The 19,664-nt window shown below is 55.5% G+C and overlaps 1 protein-coding gene across 9 annotated transcripts in view; it reads left to right on the top strand.

Annotated features, from left to right (window-relative positions):
* Positions 1-19,664, top strand: part of ACTN4 (actinin alpha 4) — a 73,239-nt gene that overhangs the window by 39,770 nt on the left and 13,805 nt on the right. For 5 of the 9 annotated variants that reach the window (XM_036274337.1, XM_036274329.1, XM_036274331.1 and 2 more), the window contains 8 exons: positions 4,613-4,727; positions 4,908-5,027; positions 8,469-8,555; positions 9,378-9,465; positions 11,378-11,456; positions 12,625-12,706; positions 13,414-13,499; positions 17,795-17,887. In XM_036274337.1, coding sequence (XP_036130230.1) covers positions 4,613-4,727; positions 4,908-5,027; positions 8,469-8,555; positions 9,378-9,465; positions 11,378-11,456; positions 12,625-12,706; positions 13,414-13,499; positions 17,795-17,887 — 750 coding nt within the window. Of the gene's footprint in view, positions 1-1,682; positions 1,761-4,612; positions 4,728-4,907; positions 5,028-8,468; positions 8,556-9,377; positions 9,466-11,377; positions 11,457-12,624; positions 12,707-13,413; positions 13,500-14,481; positions 14,568-17,794; positions 17,888-19,664 lie in introns of those variants that run through there. The other 4 variants (XM_036274330.1, XM_036274332.1, XM_036274334.1 and 1 more) reach the window with 3 other exon arrangements.

The raw sequence follows: 19,664 nt of genomic DNA on the forward strand, positions 1-19,664 counted from the left end.
TAGGCAAGGCAGTGGGGACACGGCCACTGCCCAGTCAGTGCTCCCCTGGAAGATGACCCTTGACAGTAAAACCCAGATGAGCTCAATGCGTTTGCCCTTCCTTCCTCCCGACAGAGGCCAGTACCTGTGGGTCCTCCCAAATGAAGTTGACGCCTTGAGCTGGCATTTCCAGCATGACTCCTCTGCCTTCCCCCTCCCGCCAAGTTTCCCTCGGAGCTCTCTACCCTTTCCTGGCTATCTCACACTGACCCTTGCCCCCTTCAGCTCCATCCCCATGCAGCAGCAGCCACCATGACCCTTTGAAGGCCCCTGGAGGTTGGCCTGCCCACCTCCTGGCACATCTTACTCCCCTCACTCCTTTCTTCTCTCCAACCTGCTGTTTGTACACGTTTTTTCCATTATCTGGAAAAGTCTCCCTTATTTTTATGTTATTAATGTTCTCAGAGCAGAGTTGGAGAGTTGCCTCCTTAGGGAGACTTCCCTGTGTCTACCCCTTCCACTAGGTGAGGAGTTGTACCCCAGTGCACGGAACCCTCTCTTCAGCTCCCTTTCCGGGGGTGGGAGGGAGGAGGAGAGGCGCAGCATACCTCAGAGCATGGCCTCTGGAGCTCAGTACCTGGCCTTAAATCCAGCTCTGGGACTTTCCAGAGGGCAAGTCACATCACCCCTCGGACCCTTGGTTTCTTCATTTGTAAAATGGGCCAATAATAACCCTGACCTCAGGAGATAGTTCTGAGGATGAGAGAAGTGAATACATGACAAGGTGCCAGAACAGTGCCCAGCACATAGTTAGCTCTACAGAAGTGTCTGTTACGATTGTTACTTTTATTGCCATTCCTTCTGTGGCTGAGTATTTGCTTGATTAATGAGGTCCCATCCCTCATCAGACGGAGCTCCATAGAGTGGTCTCTGTCCGCTTTGGCTCACGGTGTACTCGGTCCAGAGCCTGGCCCTGGGATAGCACTCAGCAAAGGCTTGTGTAGGGAATGGATGTGCACCAACCCCACGGTGGCCTGGGACATTGGGAGTAGGTGGGACCTGTCGTCATACTGAGAATTTTGCATAGCTGAGGGGGGTGCGGTGGGCGCATGAGGCCTCCATTTATAGAAACCACCCCTCGGCACTAACCACCCCACACATCTTAGTCTAATCCGGATAGGGAGGGGAGTGTATAAGCAGAGTGTTATTTTTGTAACTAACTAGAAAAAGCTATGAATTTTTAATGTCCTATTTGAATTCCAGCTCCTGATCACCAGTCACACTGCACAGAGAAGAGGCCATCTGTAGTTCCCTGAGGATGGCCTCATGAGGTCACGCTCTCCTTGCCTAGAGCAGACCTGGCCTCCCCTTCAGGAGAGATAGGGCCCATCAGGGCGGGGATTGAGGTGGGAGGCCTGCTGGTGGGGTTCCCGTTCTGTGTCCGTCAGGTTCAGGAGGGAGTTCTTCCTCCTCACCTCCTAGGCCAGGTGAGTGGACACTGGGTATTCTGCTTGGGACTCCACCTGCTTCCAGCTCAGGAGACAGAAGTACATGGCAGAGTTGCCACTTATTTAAGTAAGAGTAGATCTTTCCTGATATGTTTGCTTAATTTGTGTCAGGTACAGTCCTAAGTGGTTTACTTGCATTACTTTGTCTAATTTTCATTTAAGTGAAGAGATTTTTGTCTTTATTTCATCAACAAGGAAGCCAAGGCTCATTGCTTGCCCGAAGTTACCCCATTGGCAGGTTGCCATCATGGCAAAGGCAACACTTGAACTCAGGTCTGTGTGAGCCCCAAACCAGAGCTCTTATTTACTGCCCAGAGAAGATGAGCAAAGGGCAGAGATGGGATGTGTTTGGAGGGTGGGTGGTACAGCAACCTTGTGAGGAAGGATGGTGTGAACCCAGTAAGGCGAGGTTTGTTCAGAGCCTCCACAGGTTGGAGAGGACCGTCTTGAGAGGACCTCTGCAGTCTCATTTCCACTCCAAACTGTGGGGTCGGGTAAGGGCCTCTGCCAGAGGGAGGCAGCAGTGTGGGTGTGTGTGCACATGTACATGCACACAGCTCATGTGGCACTTCATGCGACACTGTCAGAGGCGTTAAGGCCCCCTGCCCAGCCTCCCATTTAATTCTTATGGCAACTTCAAGAGGCTGATTCTGATACATTTATCCTATAGAGAAAGACACTCAAGTGTAACAGGTCAAGTCACTTGATTGGAAACAGAAGACTGGAAGAGGTTGTCAGAGATGCCGAGGGCTGGCAGGACACGGCACTCTGGAGGAGGTGGGCAGGATTTCAGGAGAGGGGGAGATTCTGGGGGGCACAGGGACATCTCGAGAACCGCTGTTTATTGAGCACGTGCCATGTGCCCATACGGCATTGTCACCTTGACTCCTCATTCTGGCCGAGGCCCCAGTGCCATCCCCATCACCACATTAACAGATGAGGAAGCGGGTGTTAGGATGGGGTAACCTGCCCACATGAGCAGTGTAACCAGCATTCTAGCTCTGGTTTGAATTCAGAGTTGTAAAGGGGGAGCGTGGGAAATGAAGTAGGGAAGGCAAATGTATACATTCTTGACTGAGAACCTGCTTGGTGGCTTGACCTCAAAGGAACTCACAGTTGTGGGAGGCAGGAGACAATGCATAATTGAGAGACCAGAAAGGATGGTGCTGTGATGAGATCTGTACAGAGGAGGGGACATCCGGGTCAGAAGCAGGTCAGGGCAAGCAGGTCAGGCATCCCAGAGGAACTGCCTTTTGGGCTGATTTCAGGAAAGGGTACCTGCTGGCTAAGGCGAGTCAGGAGCAAGGCAGTGGGAACAGCCTCACACGGGAAGGGGCTCTCTGTCTCCTCGGCCGAGGGACTCGTCGTATTGTCTAGGCAGGTAGGGGAGCCCTGGGCCACTGACAGGCCATTCCATCCTGTCCCATGCCCAGCCCCCCGTCCCTCTTGGGTTTGTAAGGAAACCTCTTTTGGTCCCCACTGTGGCACAGTGTGTTAATTAGGCAGCTTCTTTATGTGGGAAAGACCCTGTGTTGAGTCTCTGAGTGAGCAGGACTGGTGACACTCAGCAAAACACATGGTGTTTGGCCAGAGGCTCCTTGGAAGCCCCTCACCCCCACGTGGTCTCTGTGTCTGGGCATGGAGTGTGCTCTTGCACGTTCCTGGCTGTCTGCCCACGTGCACACTGACCCCTGCAGAATGAGGGGGTGGGGGCTCCTATGAGAAACAGGCGTGGGGCTTTTCCCAGACCCTGCTGAGCAAGGCTGAGTGGGCCGGTTTCCCAGAAGGAGTCTGGGCATGTCCACCTTAACTGATGTGACGTCCTTCCCTGGCACTAACGTCTGATAACATGCCCCAGACAGCAGGCGCTGAGTGGCCGGTCACCATCTGGGTGCCAAGTGCCCTGTACTTGGGTGTTCTGTGTTCAGGTTTGGGATTGGGGCTGCTTGTCTATGGCCCTCTCTACTTGAAAACTCCCTTTTATCTTCCAGCGTCCTCAGGCCCAGGAGTCCTCAGAAATGGCAGCCTGACTTGGGGCAGTGGGGAGGGGGGCTGCCTCACAGTTGCCATGCAGCTCTCTCTAAGACACATCCATCTTAAGATGTGACAGGGCGGGATGTGGAATGCTCGCAGGGAGCGGAGGCTGTGTGGCCTGCAGGGCAGCAGACTGGGAATGTGTGCAGGGCAGAGGGTGTGGGCAGGTGCTTGCTGTGGTGCCACCCAAAGCCCCAGGGGAGACTGAGGAAAACCTTGATTTGAGGAAACCTTGGATTTACAGGAGGCTTTACTTTCCAGCTGCTTTCCTGTCCCAGGTCATCTGTGTGCCAGAGACAGGGAAGCGGCTACCCAAGCTTCTGCCTGAGGGGTGGGCGGGCGGAAGCAGTGGCGCTGGGGCTCGTGGTCCGGTCAGTCCGCCCATGAGTGAGAGCTGCTGTGTCCGTGCAGGAGAACACAAGCTCTACAGGAGCAGGGTCCCTCCTCTTGCAGGCCTGGCGCTCAGTCAGCTGTGTGTGTGGCTGAATGAGCAGACCACATGCTGCGTCACCTCTGTCTGCTACGTGTGCCGGACTCAGGGCACCGTGGAGAGGGCACTTGTTCTAGGGGGGCAGACTTGGATTCCAATCTGTGCTCTGTCACTTTTCACCTAGGTGATTGTGCAGCGAGTCTGTTAACTACCCTGAGCCTCAGTTTCCTTAGCTTGATCTGCCTGGGTTGTGGTAAAGATTAGAAACAGTGTATATAAAGGGTGGAGCCCAGCCCTGGCCTGTTTGGCTAGGCAGTTCGAGCATCGGCCCTCAGACCAATGAGTCTCGGGTTTGATTCTGGTCAGGGGCACGTACCTCAGTTGTGGTTCATCCCTGGCCCTGGTCAGGGTTGTGTGGGAAGCAGCCAGTCGATGTGTCCCTCTCGCGTCAATGTTTCTCTTCCCCCCACTCTATCTGAAGATAAATAGAAAAATATCCTCAGGTGAGGATTAAAAAAGTTAAAAGGGGGGTGGTGGAGCCCAGTGCTTGGCCCCATGGTGGCCATGTTGTTCTGGGGTCGGAGCTCTGGCCCAGCCCTTTGACCAGAAGCCCCAGCAGCCACGCTAACCCTCCTGGCCACTCTCTGCTCTGCTTCCCTAGACCTTCACAGCCTGGTGCAACTCCCACCTGCGGAAGGCCGGCACACAGATCGAGAACATTGACGAGGACTTCCGAGATGGGCTCAAGCTCATGCTCCTCCTAGAGGTCATCTCAGGTGAGGCCCCTCTCCCACAAAGGTCTCCCCATCTGTCCCATCGCTGCCTGGGAGAATGAGGCCTATACGGCTGCAGTAGTAGGCTGAGCATGGGCCTGTTGGGGTGGGCTCAGAGTGCTATAGTGGCCTGTTCTGGGGAGCAGTGGGGACCTTTCAGCTTTTCTTTCTTCTCTTTCTCAGGGGAGCGGTTACCTAAGCCAGAACGGGGCAAGATGAGAGTGCACAAAATCAACAACGTAAACAAAGCACTGGACTTCATCGCCAGCAAAGGAGTCAAGCTGGTCTCCATCGGGGCTGAAGGTGAGCTTGGACGGGGCAGCTCCGTTTCTGACCTGCAGGCTCTGAGGCCACGCTCTGCCTTCTGAGCAGAAGTTGTATCAGTGATAGAGCAATTGGGGTGCCTAAAGCCCTGATATAGCCTCAGCAGTGACCATAATGATTGCCTCAATGTGATATTGGTCCCACAAGTGTCCCCTCCCCTTCACCCACAGAATAATATAGTCCGAGACTGGGGAATCCAGCACCCTGATCACACAGGGCAGGGGGAGGAATGGCATGGACCCTGGACACCTGTGTTTGCCCTCCTCCTGCTGGGCCTGAGAGACACCAACAGACCTGTGACATGGCATCTCTCTGTGCCAGGAGCACATTTGCCCTTAGGCCCTGCCTGGTATCTGTGGGCAGGAGGGGAGAAGGGCACTAGAGGCCCCGTGTCAGGGCTGTTGGGCAGGGAGTGCAAGTCCAAAGGTCAGTGACCAGATTTTGCTGGCTGCACAGTCTGGGAGAGTTTGGCCTCGGACTGCATACCCAGGATCCTTCTGTGGCCCGTAGGGATACTCAGGACTGTAACCCTCTGCCCCAGGCCCTCCCACCAGAGCAATAACATGCTGTCCCTTCGGCACTGGGTTCTTGTCTTGCAGTCACAGGCACTTTTGGAGACTAGGTGAGGCCTGATGGAGTTCAGCCGCTCCTTCAGCCTGGGCTCACAGTTCTGCTCATTAGTCAGAGGACTTTTTCCTACACCGAAGTCCATGTTGTCCCAGCTTTTAGAAAAACAAAGAAAACTAATTGCCATTAATGACAGTGCTCTGCGAGTGGCCAAGACTCTAGGCCAGAATGCCTGTTCAGTGTTCCAGCCTCCCCCGGCCCTGTTGCCCCGGGACCTCTCCAGAGAGGGGTGCCAAGCCTCAAATGCCACAGTTGAGGTAGTTGGTGTTTGTTTTAAAAAAAAAAAATCAAAGCCCCAAAATTTAATCAGGCCCTGAGATTTTCTGTCCTCGCATGGATCTTTCCTCTTGGCTGCACGCCAGCCTTCTGCTTCTCACAGCTGCATTTATTTTGCTCAAATGCTAGTCTGTAAATACAGAAGGGGTTAGAGGAGAGACCCATGGCAGTCATCGGTTTTCATTTGGAGAAAAACTCAGGCTAAAAATGTTCTCTGTTCATGCCCAGATTGGTTCACTCCCAATCCTGTGACCATCGGGCCTGAGGACAAAGCTAGAGGGCAGCCTACTAGAGACATTCCAAGGGCCTTGGAACCTGAGCACCCCAGCCCCCACCCAGCCCTTGTCTCCCTGTTCCTCTACCGAATCGAGGCAGTTGTAGGAACATTGCTTCCTTGTGGGGGTGATGAGAGGGGACACATTGGAGGCCCAGCTGCAGGTCCGAGAAGCAGCTAGTGGATGTGTGATGAGAGGAGCGTCTTCTTTCCCTCACGGGGACTCTCTAAGCCCTCTGTGACCGGCTTCCCTGTGTAACCAGCTGGGTGGGAGCTGTGACCTCCTCTCCAGATTGCCCATCCCCCGCCTCTGGGTGCCTGGCACTTGGGAGGAACCAGCATAGGTTTCCTGGATGAATCGCTGCCTTTGCCCTGCACTGGAAGTCTCCGCCTGGTTTCCAAGTCTGGGGTCCGTGGCCCAGGGGAGGGGCCGCAGACACTGTTCGTCTTCCTCGGTCGTCAGACAGCAGCTGTGCATATTTTCTCATCCTGAGACTACAGCCCAAGGCTGCCTCAGCCATTAGCCCATGGCTTCATTTCAGGGGCACCTCCACAGTTGCTAAGAGTCCCCCAACTTTTCTCTTGAGTGTGTCCTTGGGGGAGGTTTGGCTCCCACCCTCTAGATGACAACTACACCTCCTTTTCAAATCAAGCCCACCTTAGAATTTGCTGTTCTTAGGGTCTGTGAGCAAGGTCTCTTGAAGGGTCCTTCCATTTTCCCCACCCTTTCTCCTGGTGTCGTGTGTGGAGGTGTGGGGGCAAAGGACACGGAGGCCTGCCAGAGGCACGTCTGGCTGACAGACTCCTCTGGATGAGGCCACTGGTACTTCTGGCCCCAGCAGTAGACACCCTGCCCTGAGTGCTGCAGAGATGACTTTTCTCCAAGTTGCTGCAGCTAAAGGAGGTGTGGTCCAGACCCTTCCTCTCACTCCCAGAAGTCTGAGAGAGTGGTTGGTTTTCGGACCTTGTGTCCCTACTCTCCCCTTCCTTCAGCAACGTCATCTTCCTCGAGGGCATGTCCAGGTACTGGGGATGCAGTGGTCTTGAGGGCAGGCAGTGAACCAGCCGGCCAGTCAACAGATACATGATTCCAGTTGGCAGTCAGTGTGAGGGGAAGAGCAGGGTGCTGGGGAGAGAGGCCCTGGGGTGGGTGCCAGAGCACCTCTAGACTGGTGGTCAGGGAAGCCATTTTGGAGAGGTGACGTGTAAGCTGAGGCTGAAGGATAGGAAGGACCAGCCATCTAAGGAAGGGGGCTTGAGGGTGCATTTAGTTGGTGGACAGAAGGTGTGAGGGTCCTTAAAGCAAGAAGGATCCTGGCTTGCAAAATGACACAGTTAAAGAGCGCTGGGGAGTCCTGGCCAGTTTGGCTCAAGGGTTAGAGCATCAGCCCGCAGACCAGAGAGTCCCAGGTTTGGTTTCTGCTAAGGGCACGTACCTCGGTTGCTATTTCTCCTCCACCCCAACCGGGGCCGTGTGGGTGGCAACCACTCGATGTGTCTCTCACATCGATGTTTCTTTCTCTCTCTTCCCTCCTCTCTCCCTCTCTCTATCTGAAGATAAATGCAAAAATGTCCTTGGGTGAGGATAAAAAAAAAAGCATGCAGGGGAGAGGAAGGGGCAAGGTCACCCAGGGCAGGCCTTGTAAGCTGGACTCCAGAACACGGGGCTCATTTTCGGCACAGTGGGGCTTTAAGAAGGTGAGCAACACAGATCTGACACATCTTCACCTTCTAAAGGGACCGCCCTCGCTGCTGTGTGGAGGTGGGTTGCAGGGACTGGTGTAGGAGGCAGTGCGTCGAGCTTTGGAGGACACAACAGTAGCTTCGATAATGGCTTGGATAAAGGTGGCAGCAGGATTGGAAGGACAGGCTCTGAACAAACAGGAATGCAGCACGCACCCACTAGTGGGGAGACGTGCCCACAGAGCCACGATAGAGCTGTCAGCAGGGCTGGGAACAGGCCTCGGGGATGAGCAGCAGTCTTGTAAGCTGAGTCAAGAGAAGGAGCTGGTGGGGTGGGAAGAGGCTTGCATGGCCAAGGACATGTATGTGTAGAGGCTTTTGGGACAGTGCTTCCCAGAATGCTCAGGGGACATCTCCCAGTGAGGGTGGTGGAAGGTAGGCCTGGGCAGCTCTGTTGAAGGATCAGAGCCAGTTTGAGACGGGGTGGGAAGGCCACCCACAGGAGGGGGATCTCCCTCTGGTTTAACAGCCTCCTCACCCTTGCCCCTCCCTGCATGCAGAGATTGTGGATGGCAACGCAAAGATGACTCTGGGGATGATCTGGACCATCATCCTCAGGTTCGCCATCCAGGACATCTCGGTGGAAGGTAAGAACCAAGAGTCCCGCTGATACCCACGAACCTCTTTCTCTCCCCTCCCTGGTTCCACCTGAGTTGGGAAGAGTTAGATTAGGGTTTGGGGCATTTTGTCTTCATGCTTCAAGGCTCCGCCCTCTTTCTCGGTGTCACTCACAGGGCCTGGCCCTGTGCAGGAGTGGTGAGTGGAGGTTCTGGTCCAGGTTGCAGGTGACGGGGTCCCCCTCGGAGCCACCCAGCTCTGCTATCCATCCAGAGCGCTTTGTTCTCACAGCCTCTGTCTCAGGGGACCCTCACATCACGATGGTGAAGACGGCATGATCAGCCCCATTTTACAGTTGAGGAATCTGAGTCCCAGAGACATCAGTGAGAGTCAGGCCTGGCCTGGCTCCCAGGTGCATCAGTGCCTACCTGTTTCCACTTGACATCCCCACCCTCCCACCTTTGCCCCCATGGACCTGGGATCAGTCCAGGCACACTGACTTGTCACTTTGTTCAAGGAGAGGCCGAGGCCAGCATCAAGGCTTCTTTGATGGTGTGTCCTGACAGTAAAAGGCACAGGCCTTGTGGTCTGAAACATGGCACAGGTTCAGACCTTGACATTACTCTATTGTTACTGCCATTTCCTGGGCTGACCCTGGGTGAGTTAGTTCTTGGGGCCATGTGTGTGGCTCGGCTGCTGGGATCCATAGAGGCCTGCCCATGTCTGGAATGGGAGGGGCTGTTGTCGCTGTCACCACTGCTGTTCGTCTGGAGGCCTGTCCCCGGGTTCTGCTTGAACCAGAAATACGGTTCCACCTGAGCCAGTGCTCAGTGTCTTTGTGTGCTTTGCAGAGACCTCTGCCAAGGAAGGGCTCCTTCTCTGGTGCCAGAGAAAGACGGCTCCGTATAAGAACGTCAACGTGCAGAACTTCCACATCAGGTGAGCCCAGTGCGCTTCCTCACCTCCTCCCAGCACCTGAGGCACTGTCCTCCCACCTGCCTTCTTTTCCTGTGCTTTTGTCACGGTCTCTGAGTTGCCAGCCCTCCCCCTGACACTGGTCCCCTCGTGAGCACCTTGTAAGGTCCCTGTCCTCTCTGAGGAGGAGGAGGTGGCGGCGGTGGCGGCAGTTGCCTCCCTGGCCTGGGCTGAAGGCTTTAACGGCCGAGTGTGTGGCCAGCCTGATAGACTCTTCCTCTCCGAGCATGGCGCTTCTCATAAGCAACAAGACTCTTGTTTTGTTTTGTTTTGAACTCTCAAGAGGGACCTGTCCTTAGAGCGGCTAGTGAATTGAGTGTTGGGAAAATGTACTTTGTCCACTCTGATGAACACATCTCAGCCCCTGGACGAGAGGGAGGGGAGACATGTCCACCGTTGCCAGAACACGGTGAGCATGGTCAGTGCTGCTCGAGGGCCGGCGTGGCCTGGGGTGGTCCTGAGGTCAGATCTGGCTCGGCCCTGTGACTTCACCCCTCTGAGCCTCTGGGGTCCTCGCAGGGTGGATGGACCAAGGAGGGGACACACATAGGAAGGAAGAAGGGGGCCTCATGGGATCCACAGAGATTCTTCTGTGTCCCAGGCTCTTGGGGCTCCCACGCTGGGTGTTGGGGGCCTTTCCATTGTGTTCTGCCACTAGTAGCACGTGGGCCCTCCCTTCAGCTCTTCTGTGCGCCTCCTTCCTTTTCCTGCCACCAACTGGCTGGTCCTCTCTGCTTCTTGTTCATTCATTTATTCAGTTGGTGATGTCTATGCAGTGCCTACTACGTGGCAAGAGTGGGGGTGTGACAGCTCCAGAATGAGTCCCTGCCCTTGGAAAGTCACACTGCAGCAGAGGGACCAATAGTTGACAAAGGTGCAAATAAACCAACAGCATAATTTCAGATAGTGAGAAGTGCTACACTAAGACCACAGCTTGGCCCTGGCCAGTTTGGCTCAGCGGTTAGAGCATCGGCCTGCGGTCCTGAGAGACCCGGGTTCGGTTCCCGCTAAGGGCATGTACCTCGGTTGCAGTTTGTCCCCGGCCCTGGTTGGTCGTGCGGGTGGCAGCCACTCGATGTGTCCCTTCACATCGATGTTTCTCTCTCTCTCTCTCTTCCTCTCTCTCCCTCCCGCTCTATCTGAACAAAAAATGAAAAAATGTCCTCGGTTGAGGTTAAAAAAAAAAGACCACAGCTTGGAGTGAGGCGATAGAACGTGATCAGGAGGATACCTTGGTCAGGGTGGCCCTCCTGAGGAGATGTCATTGAGCTTAACCCAGACAGAACCAGCCCGTAGAGGATCTCAGGGAGAAAAATGGGCCCAGTCTAACTTGTGACCAGTTGTCATTTTGCCTCACAGAGACCCTCATGCCAGCCACATCCTAGCATTTAGCCAACCCATGGGTCATACCAGCCAGGGTGCAGAGGTCACGCGGCACAGGCACCGGCCTCCCGCGGTAGGCCGTCTCCCTGAGGCGGGCCTGTCCAGTTCCTTGGAGCCTTGCACATGCACTTGTGTGCCAGGCTGTGGTCTGAGTGTTTCCGTGTTTACTTATTTAACCCTCCTGGCAACCCCCATGAAGTAGGTATTGTTATTATCCCCATGTTACAGACATGGAAACTGAGGTAGCAGTTGTAGTACCTGCCCACGGTCTTGCTGACAGTAAGTGGAAAAGCCAGGCTTTGACCCCAGACCTCTCAGCTCCAGCAGTCAAGGTCACAGGCACCCTGCCATACCATCTTCCGGCGGTGCCTGGCACACACCCTAAACTGCCTCCATAAGTGGGAATTGATCTTTGCTGTGGGTGCCCAGGGCCATTCCACATCCCCATTACAGAGTGCGGGCCTCCTCATAACCTTGGCCTTTCCACCCCCAGCTGGAAGGACGGTCTTGCCTTCAATGCCCTGATCCACCGGCACAGGCCCGAGCTCATCGAATATGACAAGCTGAGAAAGGTATGCATCGTGTGTTCCCAATGGCCTACAGATACCCCGAGTCCTGCCCCGATTCTGGGTCACGTCCCCCAAGTCCATCCAGAGCTGGATTCTGTGGTCAGATGGGCAGGCTGGGAGAGCCTTGTGCCAACTGTCACCAGACCCCTGGCTCAGTTCTCGCCTCCCTTGTTTTCCTCAGAGACTGTCCCCTTCTCCTTCCACGGGCATTGCAACTGCCAGGGGTTTAGGGCCTGACCAGCCATGCCTTCTAGCTCCCCTTCCTTAACTCCTGGATTCTGGAAATATTTTCTCTCTGTCCGTGGGGAAGAGGGGTAAGGAATTCCAAACCACTGCTGCTGGCAGACATTGCCCGGGCAGGGTACTGTTATAATTTGTTTGTACGAAGTTTGTGACCCTGTAAGCCTCAGGCCCTGCCGCCTAGGAGCTCCCAGCTTCGCGGGGAAGGCAGGACGGTGTGTCCAGAGCAAGTCAGCCACATGAGGCCACGCACAGGTGCTCAGGTTGAATGGGGTGGGGAGAGGCTAGGGACAGACAGAACTGCAGGGGAAGGATGCACACCTGGACTGGCATGATTGGGAAGGGCCTATGGAGGAGGCAGCCTAAAGGCAGAAAGGGGACATTCCAGGTGGAGGAGGCATGGACCTCACTGAGCTCACTCGAGCCACGATGAGTAATGCAGTTGGACTCTAGCTGGGAAGCCGTGAAGGCACGCGAAGGAGCGTCCGAGTGGGGTGGGCTTTTGTCCCATACCCAGTGGGAGACAGTGTGAAGGGATGGTTCAGGGAGGCTGGAACGCGGAGACTCTTGGTTTGTGTCCCTGTCCCCCAGCCCATGCTGCCTCAGGTCTGGCCCACTTTCAGGGGTTCAGGACAGGGGGCTTAATCTGCGGTCTGTGGATAGTTGAAAATTGTAAGAAAAAGAGCATGTTATTGCTGGAGAAAGGGTCCCTGGTTTGTCCGCCTAGATTCTCAGAGGGGTTCCTTTGGGTCAGAATTGACTTTACCCAAGTGTCCTCCTCTCCCGCAGCAGCACAGGTGGCTGAGAACGACCTAAAAGGACCCTTTCCAGTCCTACCCCTTCCCCAGATCCCTTCCTGCCAGGCCAGCCCTGGGTCCCTTTTGCTTCTGGATCCCGCCCCTCTCTGAGTTCTCCCTGTCCCCCCTTCTAGGACGACCCGGTCACCAACCTGAACAATGCCTTTGAGGTGGCAGAGAAATACCTAGACATCCCCAAAATGTTGGATGCAGAGGGTAAGTAGATCCTTTTGTTCAGTCAACACCTTGTTCTGTGGTTGTTATAACTGTAGAAAATTGGCAGAGCCATTGAGAATGACTGGCTGAATCTGGGTGGACCTGGGATGATGTTACCAGGGGACCCAGAGCAGGAGCAGCCTACGCAGGCCAGACACGCTCAGGGGTGGAACAGGGTGAGGAGTGGGGGCCGGAAGCTTGAGGAGGATCGACTCTTGGGGCTGCCAGAGCCCTGCTGACCAGTCGCGCCCGGGGGCTGGCAGGGAGCGTGGTGGCCGGGAGGCTGGCTCCTGTGGAAAAGCAAGGCCAACACCTACTCTGCCTGCTGCAGGTTCGGAGTCCGGAGCCCACCAGTTTGGAGTGTTTTGTTTGTTCCATTTCTGGCTTTGTGCCTTTTCCCAGCCATGCACCACTCCCAGCCAGGATCCCTGGCCTTGGGGTTGACTGTCCAGAAGCCCCCTGAGGCTGTTCTCAAAGAGAGGAAGTAGCCTCATTTTAATCCAGTTCCCACAGTCGTGGCCTTTCTAGGGACAGCGGGATGGAGGGGCTGAGGGTGTGGCTGAGCCTACCAGAGTCATCAGGGGTCATTTCATCAGCTAAGGGCCTTCTCTGGGGATGGCTGTGGCCTTGGGAGCCTTGGGATCCGGTGAGTGACTCCCCTCCCCCGCCCCTACTTGGGCAGTTTAACCCTTGTCCTTCACTTGCAGACATCGTGAACACGGCCCGGCCCGACGAGAAGGCCATAATGACCTATGTGTCCAGCTTCTACCATGCCTTTTCGGGAGCGCAGAAGGTACCGGGCAGGGCCAGGCAGGCCCACCTCGCTGCCACTGCCCAATGCCACCGCTGCCTCTCGCCTCCCGTGCTCACCTCATTTCTCTTGCAGACGGCAGTGGCCTCTCTCCGACTGGAAGCCACACCCCAGCTCCTTGGCATTGCCACTGCCCGTTTAGTCTGTGCTCGTGCTGTCGGCTGAGTGCCCAGTCTGTGCCAGGCTCTGAATTGGTCACTGAGAGTAGAGGGTGACTGAGTCAGGCAGGGTTTCTGCTCCCGTGGAGCTTCCTTTCTAGTGGGTGAGGCAGACAGCAGGCAGGTCCACGGTCAGGTCATCTCCTGTGATGACAAGCATGGTAGAGAACATGGGACAGGCTGGTGGGTGGAGATGCCCGAGGGCTGCTTCAGCTGAGGCCGTTGGGGAGCCGCCGAAGGGTGATACGGACAGGCCCTTGCAGCGCTGGGGGGGGGCTGTCAGGCGAAGATCCATCGTAAGGAAGCACTCCAGGCAGAGGGTAGGGCAAGTGCAGCGGCTGTGGGGCAGAAGCGAGCTCGGCGTGTTCCAGGAATGGCCGAGAGGAGGAAGCCAGGAGAGGAGAGTGGAAACGGAGGTCAAAGGTGACGGAGCCAGGCCATATAGGACTTGCATAATCTGAGATCAAGAATTTGGGTTTTATTCTAGGGCCCCAGGAGACTCTTAGGTGGTTTATGCCAAGGTGGCCGAAATGAGCTTAGGTTTTCAGAAAGATCAGTTAGGGTTCAGTCCCTCCAGCCCCGATGGCTAATGTCACGAACCCAGGCCTGGTTAGGAGAGGAATCCACCTATTTGTGGAGACCCTTCGTCCCCTCACTAAAACCTCGGCAAGACGGGCTGCACAGCCAGAGCCAGGGTTTGGCTTCCAGTCCAGGACAAGCGCTATTCCTCCTGCATGAGCCTAGGGCCTGGGCCCTGCCCTCCCTGCATCTTTCACTCTCTCCTGCCTCTCTCTCTCTCTGCGCAGATATTGTAGGCACTCTGAGGCCAGATGAGAAAGCCATCATGACTTACGTGTCCTGCTTCTACCACGCTTTCTCGGGGGCTCAAAAGGTGAGCTGGGATGGGAGCACACCTGGCTGCTGTGGCTGGAGGCTTGCCCTTGCCGTCCTCGTGTCCTCACTGTCCATCTGTGGTTGGGGTCCTGGCCGGCCGAGGGCCGCCACGGCACGAGGACGGACCCAGTCAGGCAGGTGTACTGTGACCTTGGGCTCAGTGTCACCCCTGAGCTGGCGCTGGTACACCAGGTGCTCTGAGTGCCTCCCGTCCCTGGGAAGGGGTGTCCGTTTTTCAGACAGTGCGGCTGAGTCCCTGTAGCACATTACATAGCAGAGCTACGGTTTGGACCTATGCTCCAGACCAGCCGCCCGCCCCTCTCTGTCCACGATCCACACGGGGCCACCTGCCCGGTGCGCTGGCTGTGCCCTTTCACCAGCCTCCCTCTGCAGCCCTTTCCCCTCCCAATGGCCCAGGAAAGGCTCAGCCCGAGCAGGCCAGACGGTCCTCTGAGCCTGCTCCTGCTGACCCAGCCCTCTGGCCCCTGGCCCCAGCAGCCACACGTGGGTTCCCAGTAGCAGCTCTCCCTGAGCCTAGCTGACCTCCTGCTGCCCTGCTGCCCCTCTCAGGGGCCTCTGCTTCCATGGGAGGGACCCAGCTGTCCTTAGGAGAGTCCCACATGGAGGCCTGGGCACTCTGTCCCCTTCGCTTGCCTTCTGGTCTCTGGTCGTGGGCAGCAGTGTGTACTCCCAGCAGCCTGAGTTTGAGTCACCATTTGGCAAGTCACCATTTGGAGGAGAAAAAGAAACTAGCTCTCGTTTATCGAGCACTTGCCACATGCTATGCACAGACTCTCAGTCCCTTACATACCCCTTATGTAGTCGGGGGGGAGGGGTGCTGTTATCCTCAATTTAAGGAGGAGGGAGCCATCCCTAGTCATAGGACAGGGCCTGTCTGCTGCCTCCTGTGGACCGCCTTCTCAGAGCCCGGGTCCAGCAGGTGCCTCCCTGTAGTCGTCTGCCCTGCCCTGGCTCTGCCATCTCTTAGCAGTGTGACCTTGGATAGGCCACCTCACCTTGCTCAGGTCCCCCATCTGTGAAATGGGGGTTGCACTAGTACCTGTCTCATAGAATGAAATGGGCACATGTAGGTGAAGAGCTTAGGACTGTGCCTGGTGTGTGGTTGGGCAGTCAGAGCAGCCTTGCCCTGCCCTCCGTGGGTCTTCCCTGCCCTGGGCCAGAGAGCCGTGTTCATAGCCGCCAACCCAGCATGTGGTTGGGGCTTGTGTTGGGAGTGTTCTGCTGGAGGGTATAGGCAGGGAGGGCGGGGGTGGGCAGCAGTGGAAGAATTTTTGCCACAAACCCCACCTAACAGCACGTATGCCCCCAGTGGACCCCATGCCAGCCTCCCTGCCCACCACATTGCCCTTGCAAGAGTGCTTTCTCTTCTGCCCCAGCTACCCTCCTGTGCTTAGAGCTGAACTTCGTGTAGTGGCGGACAGGAGGCCTGGGGGGATTTGTGGGAGTGGACACTGGCAGGAAGGCCCAGGTCAGAGCACTTGGGTGTTTCTGAGGCAGCCTGGCCCCTCTTGTAAAGGAGGAAATAAAGACCTGGACCTTGGGAGCTGCCATTCACCAGGGGCAATGTAGAATCCAGGCTTCTCTAGCCCAAGTCCCCCTTCCCCCAGCCTGTGTGCTCTCCAGGCCAGCCATAGAATGCTTTTTGTATTGCTGCCCCACAGACTCAGGCCCGTCTCTGTGTCTGTCTGTCTGTCTCTCTCTGTCTTTTAATTTATTGGGATGACATTGGTTAATAAAATTGCATAGGTTTCAGGTGTACAATTGTATACTACATCATCTGTATATTTTGTATTGTCTGTTCACCAAGCCCATCTCCTAAAAGAGCGCTCTCCGGGGCTTGTTTTGTCAGTGCAAGCTCAACTCTCAGGCCTGGCGTAGGTACGCCCATTCTCTCCTGATCGTTCCTTTCTCCTCTCTAAAGCATTTGCTCCTTGTTCTCTCATTCACTCGTCCACCTGACTACGTAAAACACAGCGAGCCCTGAGCTGGGGACCAGGGATTCCGCAGTGAAACAAAACCCTGGGACCAGCAGCTCCACCTTCTTGGCTCTGCACAGCAGAGTGGGTTTCACTTTGGGGAACCATTGTCTCTTCCAAGCGAGGGATCAGGGACTAACCCCCATAGCTTGCCCTGAAGACTGCAGCCTTGGCTGTGCTGCTTGCACGCCCCCGGCCATGCCCTTGTGAACCTCTTTGAGGAGTACCGCTGGAGCCATGGGCAAGTGTCCTGCAGCATGATGCAGGGCGCCTGTGCGTGTGTGCGCGCGTGTGCTTACACACCAACCTTGGCTGGTCCCCACTCATCTGCCCGCTTGTCCCAGAAGCAGCGTGTGGATGGGAGAGGCCGGCAGCAGTGCCTGTGGCTAGCCAGGTCTGGAGCCATCCCCAAGCCTCTGTTTTCCTTCCCCACCACTCTGTAGACCCTCCTCACTATTTCTGTTCCTGTTCTGTTGCCGTTTCAACTCTTCCTCTTGGACCCTTTCTGTGCTTCCTGAAAGGTACCTGGTCTCTCCTCGCTCTGTGTGGAACCCCTCACCCTCCTCCTCCCCTCCGCAGGACAGTGTCTGGTAGTTCTGGGCGGAGAATAGTCACTGTCTCTACCACTCCCTGCTCTGTGAGTCCCTGGCTCCCTCTGCCCTGTGGATGGTGACTTTGGCCCAATGAGCCATCAACACCTGCCTCTAAGGAGAGGATTAGGAAGGGGCCTAGGGTGCCCCACCTGTGCACTGCCCACCAGACTTCTCCAGGGGACACCAGCATCCCCACCCTCTGCCCGCCCCACACCCTGGCACTCGGCTGTGCTGCAGCCTGCCCTCCTACCCGGAGGGAGACTTCCTCCAGGGCTTGGCCTAGGGCAGGACCCCACCCCAGCCTCACCCAGCCCTCCTCTTTGTGGGCTTCTAGAGAGTCTGTTAATCCATTTCCTCCTCTGTAGGAGGGCTTCCCAAACCCTCTCAGCATCCCCAGGATCCAGGCCAAGAAAGCCTCAGGGCCTGGCTCTCTTGGGGGAGGGGGGGAGCAGCGAGGGCTGTCAGGAAACAGGCACTCAGGGCGCCATCTTAACTGAAGCTGCATTTCCTCTCCTTCCCTCCCTGGGGAGTTCTGTGTGGACCATGGATTGAGCCAGCTTTCAAGGGGCATGTCTGTCAGGAGGGAGGGTCACCAGCCCCCAGGCAGCCCTGACTATGTTCTTCCCCCGTCCCAGGCTGAGACTGCAGCCAACCGGATCTGCAAGGTGCTGGCTGTCAATCAGGAGAATGAACACCTGATGGAAGATTACGAGAGGCTGGCCAGCGACGTAAGTGCCACTTACCCCACCCCCAGCGACACCACCAGAGCTGAAAGCTTGGGTCACGGTTGTTATCCTCAGACAAAAGTCACGTGACACTTGCGAGTGGACAGCAGGTATTGAAGTGAGACTTTCTAGAAAAGGTGGTAAAGTGACAGACTGGAGTTTGCCCATGCCGGTGTGTGATGTGGTCTTTTGGGCTGGTTTCACATAGCTGAGCGTCAGACTGGTGTGTCACCGTGCCAGCTGGCCTCTGGGGTCTAGAGCTTGGGGTGCCAGCACAGACGCTCAGGGGCAGAGTTTCTGAACACTGCACTGCTTTGGAATCATCTGGGGGTTTGTTTGTTTTTTTTATCCTCACCAGAGGACACCTTTGCATTTATCCTCAGATAGAGGGGAAGGAAGAGAGAGAGAGAGAGAGAGAAACATCGACGTGAAAGGGACACATCGACTGGTAGCCACCCACATGACCCCACCAGGGGCCAGGGACAAACTGCAACCGAGGCACGTGCCCTTAGCGGGAACCGAACCTTGGACTCTCTGGTCCGCGGGCTGACACTCCAACCACTGAGCCAAACCGGCCAGGGCTGGGGGGCTTTTTAAGAATTGGCATCCCCACACCCTCCCCATGGAGAGACCAGCTCAGTCGGATAGAAAGGCCGAGAGCTGAGCACAGTGTTGGCCAGGACCACGGCTGTCATGGCAGGTCCTGGGCAAGCCATCTCCTGTCACCCCCTTCTCCCCAGGGAAGGAGACTGAGGGCCAGGTGCACACCTGCTCTCACACGGCCGGCAGGGCAGAGAGCTGCGGTTCAAACTAGCCAGCCCTGCTCCGGAGCCTGACCTGAGCATCAGTGGGGAGTGGGGAGTGGGGGTGTTCAACAGATCTCTTCTGGATTCTGCCCTTTACTTTTAAAATGTCCGTATAAAAATATTAAAACATTTAAGCTCCCCAAGGGCAATTGGACTGCTCTTCTAGACCAGTGAGTGGTTCCCAGATACTGAGATTCATGGACCAGAAAATTGGAAAAGTGTTTGACAGCCAACATATAGTGGCCACCTTTTTATTTTGCCAAGTTAAGGGGATATTTTATTTTTTTTATTTATTTTTAATCCTCCCCTGACATTTTTGCATTTATCTTCAGATAGAGCGGGAGGGAGAACAGAGGGAAGAGAAAGAGAAACATAGATGTGAGAGGGACACATCGAGTGGCTGCCACCCACACGAGCCCAACCAGGGCCGGGGACAAACTGCAACCAAGGTTCATGCCCTTAGCTGCTAAGGCTTAGCAGGAACCGAACCCGGGACTCTCCGGTCCACGGGCTGACGTTCTAACCGCTTAGCTAAACTGTCCAGGGCTAAGGGGATATTTTTTAAAGAAAAGGCTACCATCCACTACCATCATTATTTCTAACACCAAGAAAAGATGAAAGGTTATGTATCGTAGAATCCCAGCCCTTCCCAAGAAAAGGCAGTGGGCATCACACATCGGACGTAAACACAAAAGGACACTCTTGTCCTTGCTTTCCTCATTTTGCCAGAAGTTAGTTGTTACTGAGAACCACATCTCTGAGCATATCTGTGCTGCATAATAATCTACTTTACTCTCCTGAGATCATGCTAGCGTGTGGTTTGTTGGCTTCTTTGTGCCCTGTCCTTACTCCATCCAAGACATGAGTGAGTGGCTCATAAAATACATGTCACCCTTTTCAGTATTACATTCTAATGTGTTGTTAATCCTGTCCTGAGGATATTTTTTCATTGATTTTTTTATTGTTTCTTTATT

This window comes from Molossus molossus, unplaced genomic scaffold, assembly GCF_014108415.1.
Source record: "Molossus molossus isolate mMolMol1 unplaced genomic scaffold, mMolMol1.p scaffold_m16_p_21, whole genome shotgun sequence".
NCBI lineage: Eukaryota > Metazoa > Chordata > Mammalia > Chiroptera > Molossidae > Molossus > Molossus molossus.